This window comes from Pygoscelis adeliae, unplaced genomic scaffold (genome assembly GCF_000699105.1).
Source record: "Pygoscelis adeliae isolate BGI_AS28 unplaced genomic scaffold, ASM69910v1 Scaffold171, whole genome shotgun sequence".
NCBI lineage: Eukaryota > Metazoa > Chordata > Aves > Sphenisciformes > Spheniscidae > Pygoscelis > Pygoscelis adeliae.
In genome coordinates, this window is record NW_008824186.1 from 813,671 (window position 1) to 823,142 (window position 9,472).

Here is a 9,472-nt window from a genome sequence, read left to right on the forward strand (position 1 = left end):
TGTGTAAGCACTGCTCAGCAGTAACCAAAACATCCCTGTGTTATCAACACTGTTTTCAGCACAAATCCAAAACACAGCCCCATGCTGGCTACTGTGAAGAAAATTAACTCTATCCCAGCCAAAACCAGCACAAGTTATTCTAATAAAGTTGTTACAGCTTCTAAATCATTAACACCTCAAGAAATAATTCTTGTCGTGTTTTAACATACAGATCAATAGGGTGTTTAGTATACTGGCCCACTATAGCTTCTTCCTTGTCAAGAATGACCCTTTCACCTTGTGTTAGGCTGTTGTATAGCTCATTGTCACTTACCTGCAGTGTTGCTTTGCCTTTTCCTCTTGAACTTAGTTTAAAGCTTGGGTTACCAAGTTGATGCACAGTCTTTTTTTCCTAGTTCCTTGAGGTGTCATCTATCCTTGCCAACAGCTCCTTGAACACTACCTGAGAGTCAGATCAAGAATCCGTGTCTTTCCCATGTTGCAGATCACAGGTGTATTTCGTTCCAAAGTTTTCTGATGAGGAAGAAAATGAGTGGACTTTGTGGCTGGTTCTGATGAATCATAAAGTTAGTTTATTTGCTTCATGCTCCTGTCCAATTTGAAACAGAGACACATAGTAGGTTTCTCAGTGCTTATCCAGGACAATTCTATTTGTTAACCTTTCTTTTTATGGGTGTGGGTGCAGGGTTTGGGGTGGTTTTTTTGTCCCACTCTTAAGGCTTGTGACTAGAGCGGAGAAAATGCTCCTGAAACATTTGTTATGCTACAATTTGGCCTCTGTGCAGCAGCAGCACCGTGGGTACACAAAGGAACACAGCAGTTCTTCAAACCTTTGATGTCTATATTTCAATGACATTTTATGCAGAAAGCTTTGTGTTATCTTGTGGCTGCTACAAGGCAGCTTTCTTTGGGTTTAAATTCTCAAAATTATAACGCACCTCCAAAGCTGTTTAGGAAGTCTTACATCCCCTCCAGTGGTGATAGGTCAAATGTAATATCTGAGGGCTGTTGGTGTTATGTACTTTTTAAATTACCTGATAATTAAAAAGAGTATTCTTAATGAAATTTTTTTACCTTCTAAGCTGAAAATACCTTTCCGCATTACTTGAGCCTTACCCAACTTCAGTGTGAGTTTTAGTAATCTGTCACTAGTATTTCAACTTGAAACGGATTTTTTTTTCCTCTTATTTTCCTCTACCTCCCTTCCCCAAGGGCAACAGCCATTCTGGCGTACTTACCCCAGGAACTTCTAGGTACTTCGTGTTACGAATATTTTCATCAAGATGATATAGGACATCTTGCAGAATGTCATAGACAAGGTACGATTACTAATAATTCAGTAAAGAACTTTTTAAAAAATATTGGGAACAATTGTGTATTAAGAAAACCAAACAAACTTAAAAATATTTGGATCTCTCTGTTTGCAGAGGCTTTAGTTAAGAACATTGTGCTGTGTGTGCCAAACAATATGATTATCTTAGACTTCCATGGATTTTTAGTGAATATTTGAGGTTCAGGTTGGGTGAGGGGGGATGGCTGCAGAAATAGCATTGTTCTTCAGGGGTGAAGGGAGGAATTAACCGAGTTTTCCCTGATAAAGGCTCTGCTTATGTAGGCGTGGTGCCTGTTTGACACAAGGTTACTTGCTTTCTGTCTGTCTTTAGTTTTGCAGACAAGAGAAAAAATTACAACTAACTGCTACAAGTTTAAAATAAAAGATGGCTCTTTTATTACATTGCGGAGTCGCTGGTTCAGTTTCATGAACCCTTGGACCAAAGAAGTAGAATACATTGTCTCAACAAATACAGTCGTTTCGTAAGTATTTTTTCCCTTAGCAGACGCATGTAAATGCTGATTGCTTTGCCCTGTTTTCAGATGAGATTTGACCTAAATATGTGCACGTCTTCTGTATGACAATAGGTGTCTTCTCCAGATAACATCCAGAACTACATACCTGGGGAGAGTGGAATTAGTTTGATAAACAGACATTAAACTACTGCAATTATTAAAGCCTGCAGAAATATAAATATTTTCTTTCTTTGGGAAAACGTGGGGTACCAGTCTTTGTAGGGACTTACAGGAGATGCATTTCTTCGCTTACGTAGGAACTTTCCCCCTCCTTTTCTTTTTCCTTGAGGGTTCTGTACAGGTGCAGTGACTTCACAGTAGAGTAACTGCTGTAAAGGAATTTTCTTATGAGAGAAGCTGTTTGGGTTCTGCATTGCACACTTTGAGTGGTAACATGGTGTTTTATTTCTGTTGTTTATCCAGCCTTTGTGTCAGTCACAGTGCTTCTTTCACAGAGGTGATAGTGACTCACAAACTACTTAAACCCTGAAGCATTCCATTCTGACACACTGGCAGAGTGACTGTTTCGCAGGGTTTTCTATCACTGATTCTTCTAATTCTTGAAATCCACAGCACCAACGTACTTGATAGTGGAGACGCAGCCTTTCCACAGCTTGCGGCTTCTCCACACAGCATGGACAGCGTGCTTCAGGCTGGAGAAGGTAACTACTGTACTGTGAGGAAATTATTGGCAGTCATGCCTTGTTAGCAGCTAATCTTGCATGCACAAATTTACTGCGCTCTTGCATTGAGAATTTGTTATTATCCTAAAGAAAAATAAGTTTTAGGGCAAAAAAGTACTAATGCAGTTCTTGCCCTGTTGAACTTAAATACCAACTTTGGATATAAGCTGGTCAAAGAGAAGTGAATGAGCCAGTTGAAAGAAACAAGTATAAACAGTGTTGGAGGAGTGACACAGAGGAGAAATGTTTGCCTTCATGCATGGCGCTGTTTGTACATCGTCCCAGAGTGAATTCACATTCTGTGGTCAGTGCAGATGGTTACTCAGGGGGTGAATGGATCATAAATATAGTTTGGCCATTTGGCTTGTTGCCCCTCACCTGCCCTTGATTTGACTGGCTTTTTGTCAAGACACGAAGAGTGACCTCTGGTAATCACCATGGGCTTGTTATGAATGCTGCCGATCACTGAACCATCTTTTATAACGGGTGGTATGCAGCATAATGTGGAGCAGAGCTTGATTTAATACCAAAGCGTTACTGGAGCAGGGTGGAAGTGAGGTAGAGTAGAAAGATGCAGTGACAGCCCATGGATGAAAGACGGGAAAAGAAGGATGGTGATAATACTGAGATTCTTTCCGAAGAGTTGGGAACCATTCCTTTTAGAGACCCTATTTACTAGATACTACTTTTAGCAGCTACACTTTTACAGCTGTAGAGCAAGGATATTGTGCGTGTCTGGAATTACTTTGTAAGTTGTAGACAATACGCGTAGGAGAACAGTGCAAGACTCCAGCAAAGCTGGGCTTTTCAGTTATCTCTGTTCTGAAAAATCAGGTTCAGTAAGTGAAACTATGGAGGAGGAAGGGTGGCAAAGCATGGGACAGCTGACAGTGGCAGGAAGAGAAGCTGCCATGTAGGCACGATGGTTAGTAATTGAAGGTAGAGTAACAGCAGTAACATGGTGTCTGGGCCCTCTGAGAATGGAAAAAAATACAGAACAAACTGTTGTATAATAGGATAAGCTTATTCTTGCCACAACACAACCTTTGAAAAGAAAACAGACGTATAATATTGTCATACTGACCGTTCTTGTCCCCAGAAAAGAAAGTTACTTTAGTGAAGTTTAATTTCGAGGGGTTCTGGCTCTGCTAAGGATTTGATGACCTTTTTAGGTGAACCTTCTCACCTCCTGATGGGTCTAAGCCATAGAAACTGAGGGTTGCTATTGTTAAATATGAGTGTCTAAAAGGAGGCGGTTATCCATTATGCATAAGCAAAGCTAAGGGCTTTCTTGCCATTTCAGTATATAATCTTTTCTTCACTGTGCCTTAGAGTATACCTTGGAGTATATCGGGCTCCTTCCTGACTACCTCTCAAGTGTTGTGCAAGTGTCAAATCATGTTAAAGTAACAGCAAGCTTCTAACTGTTCAGACCTCACTTTTTCCTCCATTCTTAGATACTTGCAATTACCTACAGGGGGGGTTATTTATGTTCATCAGGTAACTTGGGCTTATCCCGTATTGAATGGAATAAGCACCGGCAAGTTCTTCACACAAAGCAAAGAACATATTTGGAGAAGAGCCTATTCAGGCACAGAATAAAGCAGGTCTGACAAGCTATTCTTTACCAACTCTGGACGAGAGGTACTACCAGATGCTTGAAACAGCCAAATTCTGATAAGAGTCAGGGTATGATGTGTACCTGCTGGTGCAGAGGGATGTCTAAGAGACATAGCATAGCTCAGTGCAAGTCAGAGCTTTCCATACATTTGAAGGTACTTGCCAGTTGGTGGAATTGTAAATAAACACAGTTCAGAAGGTCCTGCAGCTGGTCAAGACATGCCTAAATACAAATGCTTCTTGGGAAAGGTTTGCAAACTTTTATCTGACCTTAAGATATCTACTCATTTCAGGTGGCCCAAAAAGGACCCATCCTACTGTGCCTGGAATTCCAGGTGGAACAAGAGCTGGGGCAGGTAAAATAGGGAGGATGATTGCTGAAGAAATCATGGAGATTCACAGGTGAGAGAAAATGGTATGAAGTTAGAGGAAAACCAGTATTGTTCTTCAAGAGGAAATTAAGGAAGTCTTTCTTCAAGCTGAATACGGAATGATACAATTGCATTTTATAAGTAGACAGCTACAGATATCTGTTCGGAATACCTGAGGCAGTCAAAGCCCATAGTGAAAATGAAAAAGTTACAGCCTTCCATCTTTCTACCGTACAAGACTAACACAGGAACTTTTTTGGTAACGGTGATAATTCTCTGTTTACCAAAAGCAGTAGTTAAACAGAACAGCTCACTAGAAACACATTCCTTTCCGGAATATTCTTTTTCCAATGACTTAAGGGTGTAAGTGGCACAATCCCCAAATGCCAAAGCTATTGACTATGTGCCAAAAAAGCAATGTTTGTTTTCATGTGATCCACTTTGCTCAGATGCTTTTAGAGTTGTTAGATATGTAAGTTCAGCTTGTGCAGTTCTCCCACAGCTCTTTGAGCAAGGGCGCAACAATTAAGGTAGCTCTGCCTTCCTGGGGCAGGCTGTCTAAAAGTTGAGATGTAGGTCTCTGGTTTAAACCAGAAGTCTTGGAGCACCCTTCAGTAAGGGACTTCAGTAATACAGAGCTGTTTCTCAGAACAGCCATCTCATCTCTCTCACCTGTGTGAGCAGCTACTTTCAGTGGGTATCACTTAATTTCTACTGGCTAACAATCGCTGTTCTTCATGAATTTCCTCTTAGGAATTGTTCTCCTTCCCGTAAAAGTGGCCTCATCCAGCAGATGTTTAGTGGCAGTAATTTAACCATACTGAGCTGCAATTCAGGAAAACAGTCCATTTCCCATAGTTTTGTTTCTGCTGCAAGCCAGAGATGACTTACATCACTGTTTTAAGGGAACAGCAGACCTATCACACAAGGCTTCTTTCCTGTCTGTAAGAATAGGAAGAAGGAAGGGGGGAAAAAAAAAAAGCCACACCAAGGCTGAACCAATACTTAACAGTCCCTTTTGGTAGCTGTAAAACACTTAATTAGCCTCAGTGAGTGTCGTAGTATAGCTTACCACCCATGTTATCATTTCATTTCAAGACCCTGGGTTAGTTCCAGTCCTTTTTCAGCAGCTGTTACTATTTTCCAAAGCTGCCGTCTGTTCAGCTTTCCCAGGAGAACTCTGCCAAGGATAAGATTCCCATTTCCATTGCTTTTCTCTGTAACTACCCCTCCTTCCCTCAGAGATTTGTTGGTTCACAGTTAATACATTATTCACTAAGAAAAAAATGATATTTGATCAAGCTGTGGAAAACTGAAGTGAAAAATGCTGCTTCGGACAGTTTAAAAAAATATTAACTGTATCAAATGTCCAGTGTACTTCTGTACCAGTAGCTCACTTAAGGAGTCTAGGTTACTGTCGCTGAGGCAGCTCGAATTCTTAGCTGGTCCAAATTGAAGCGAAATACAAAAAATGAGGCTTTCCTCAGTACCCAGGACCTTTTCCTTCTGACTCTGTGAAGGCTGTACAGGAACAAATAAATAGGGGGAGGAGGTATAGCTTGCAGAGTGAGCAAGCTGAACAATTTACACACAACCTTTTATCTAGCTGCAAATAAAAATATTGCTACTGCTGATTTGAGTAACACTGGAAAAAGTGAGGAAATTACAAAAATTAACACCTCGTGCCACCTGATACTAAAGTTGGCATTTGAGACTCCAGGCCTCTGGCACCTGAGTCTCAAAGTTGCTGGTAAATTCATTCCCTGTTTTATCCATATTTTAGGATAAGAGGATCATCACCTTCCAGCTGTGGTTCAAGTCCACTGAACATTACCAGCACACCACCACCTGACACATCCTCCCCAGGAGGCAAGAAGGTAAGAACAAGCTTTACAAACAGTCTTGTAGCAGTAGTGGCAAGCAACATGAGGGCATGCTTATAAAATTACATGTGGTGTTGAACTCCTCCTGGCTGCTTGGCTGAAAAAGTCTGACAGCAAGTCAAAGTATTCTGGTGGCCAAAATCCCTTTACAGTAGTCCCTAAACACTGAAATCCACCCGCTCATTAGATTTTCACTTTTTTTTTTTTAACAGAGCTGCAAGAAACAGCTCTCCTTGTATCTCTTGATCTTCCAAAAACTCTGTACCACCACGTACTGGTGAACACCGGAATTGCTATCGTTTCAGCACTGACTGTGCTTAAATGAATCACAGCAGTTTTACTGTACTGCTGTAGCACAAAATATGACAACTAGATGCTTTACTGTGCACTGACAATTTATTTTTAAATCAATACCATGTACCGTGCCTTGTTCTAAGATTGCTTGAGTAGCACTCACATACCATTACCAACACATAACTACCTGAACGCTTGTACTGGCTGCATTTAAGTCGCGTAGTAAATTGCTGCTTATGGGAGTTAGATTCAAGGCAAGAAGAGCACTTCTCCAAATCCTCATTCTGTGCATTCAAACACTGCCTCAGACTGACTGACTTTTTTTTCCCTGAGAAATGATGATGACTATACATGAGAACTGCTTGTTATATTGGAGCATATAGCTGAGAGTAAATATTTCTGTCTATTCCTGGCTTACTTTGCTCTTGAAATAAAACTTGAAGTTGGAACAACGCGAGTTGTAATTCTAGGAATAGATATTGTTGCTCCTTCTGCCCTACAATAATTCAACACCTACACGTAGTAAGGGCTACTGTCACAGAATAAAGGAAAATACACATGGAGAGTTGTGTATTTCTAATAGGGTACCCCCTTAGTATTTCTCCTTAGTTAGAAGAAGACTGTTTTTGCCGGAACCACACACGCTCCAGCTGATGCTGCCTTCAGAAGGGAGCTCACAGGTACTTACCTTCTAGTGTACGCACAGCTGAGCAGTTCAAAACTGTGGTTCAAGTTCAGCTATTTCAGAATGCTGGAGAAGGTTCTTTGTTTCTGGTGAGCTCTGGTGTACACAGTACCGCTGTGCTGCTCTGTACCAAAAAATGGTTAGACTTACGATCCAGGAGCAATGCTCAGCTCATGCAGTCCGTCTCTACCTGGGAGGATTATACTCCTAAAATGAAGGATCGTAGTTGATAGTACTCTACGTATACTGTATGTGTAAATTCAAAAGCGTTTTGTACTTAGCTGTAATTACTATCACTTGCAGATGGAATACTTAAAAAGATGACCCACAGGAATCCCCTGAGGACTTTTTCTAGTAGTTTTTCAGAAGTTACTTTCAGAAGTTTAGCATGTAGTACTGACTTGATCTCTTCCTTTCTGGTAATGGTACACTATCCATCCGACATCTGCTTGATGGGCATAATACAGAAGTAGTTCCTAGTTTACAATTAGTCTGATTAGCTAGCCTTCAGGTGTTGGGGGGTTTTTTTCCCCCTGCAGGAAGCCCATCTTCCCTATCTTAACAATTGCAATATAGGACAATTTAAGACTTAATGCAACATTTCATGCTGGTTTATGGCTTCTGTTTTTTCTTTCGAGATCTTGAATGGTGGCACTCCAGACATTTCTTCAGCTGGGTTACTGTCTGGGCAAATCCAAGATAACTCTGGCTACCCGTATTCTGACAACTCCTCTATTCTTGGTAAGTGAAGTCGTACACTAACATGCCTCAATACCATCTAAATGCATATAGGCAACTGTAACAAGATGATTGTTTTTAGCAATAATTTGCTTTCAGCCCCTGTAGCTGAGGCATAAAGCCCATAACCTACCACTCTGTTTGCCTAAAGAGTAGCCTGGCAGTCTGTTTTGCTAGCTTACTTTATATTGTAAGTTTTTTTTTTTTAGATGGTACTTGGAAGCCTCTCTTCTCTTGCAGTGTGAATTAGATGAACTCCCCACCTGCTTTCTGTGAATGCTTTTAAACATCTGAAGGCAAGAGGAGAGGCTAGGCTGACTCCTAGATGTTGATCTAGACTTATTTTTGAAGTACAGCACGTAAGGTCGTCCTTATTGGGCATACTGGTCACTGCTGAGGCACGACCTAACCTTTGTACTCTGACACCCAGGTATCGTCAGTGGTATCCCCGAGACTGTGGCAACCTGGGTATCAGACAGACTAATACTCCCCAAATAGCTCAGCCTGTTCAGCTCTTCTACTTCAAGTCAAATGGCTGTGCCCATAGCAAGTAAAGTGTACAAAATAAAACCGAACTTCTGACAACTTACTGTATTTATGCTTACAGGGGAGAACTCTCATATAGGCATTGATATGATTGACAACGATCAAGGATCAAGCAGCCCTAGCAACGACGAAGCAGCAATGGCAGTAATAATGAGCCTTCTTGAAGCAGATGCAGGTCTTGGTGGCCCCGTAGACTTCAGTGATTTGCCATGGCCCTTGTAAATGATGCACCTGGCTTCAACATCCAAATATCGAAGTGCATTTATTGGTGGAGTTCTACAGTCTGTGAAACTTTTTGGACTGAGAAGCTTTTATGTCTGAATTTCATAAAAGCTGTACCAGAATGCAACTCATCCTACCATGTGTAACTTCAGACAAAGTGGAATAACCTGCTACAGTGTTCTGTGTTGATTTGGTTAGCTGTGTATAGCTTGCAATACTTGTATATTTTGGATTCTGTTGTTTGAAATTTTTTTTAAATCACTGTGCAACTCACTGGCATCAGTGGTAGCTTTTATATGCAAATGACCATTTCAGATGTATGGTGTGTTTTTACACTGCAAAACAGTCCCCATGTGGATATTTCTTATACTAATTGTACCATAAAGCTGTTTATTCTTTCTTGTAAGAATCCTTTACTATAAATATTGTTAAAGTGTAATGTATTAGACAGTTAAATATTTTTAAAATAAATGTTTCCCTTGTTCTAAGATGGAGCATTTACTTTGATAAATAAATTTGATAAAACCCTGCTGAAGGTGCATGCTAGAAGCAGTTGCCTATTTACCATTTCTTTAGCCGTGG

The 9,472-nt window shown here is 40.7% G+C and overlaps 1 protein-coding gene across 1 annotated transcript in view; it reads left to right on the forward strand.

The window, feature by feature from the left end:
• The window catches only part of ARNTL (aryl hydrocarbon receptor nuclear translocator-like), a 55,459-nt gene extending 46,020 nt beyond the window's left edge, over window positions 1-9,439 (forward strand). Inside the window, exons 13-19 of the mRNA XM_009334484.1 lie at window positions 1,213-1,319; window positions 1,665-1,815; window positions 2,422-2,510; window positions 4,445-4,553; window positions 6,306-6,399; window positions 8,023-8,125; window positions 8,730-9,439. Coding sequence (XP_009332759.1) covers window positions 1,213-1,319; window positions 1,665-1,815; window positions 2,422-2,510; window positions 4,445-4,553; window positions 6,306-6,399; window positions 8,023-8,125; window positions 8,730-8,890 — 814 coding nt within the window. The 3' untranslated portion in view covers window positions 8,891-9,439. The remainder of the gene's footprint in view (window positions 1-1,212; window positions 1,320-1,664; window positions 1,816-2,421; window positions 2,511-4,444; window positions 4,554-6,305; window positions 6,400-8,022; window positions 8,126-8,729) is intronic.
• The last annotated feature ends 33 nt before the right edge of the window (window positions 9,440-9,472 follow it).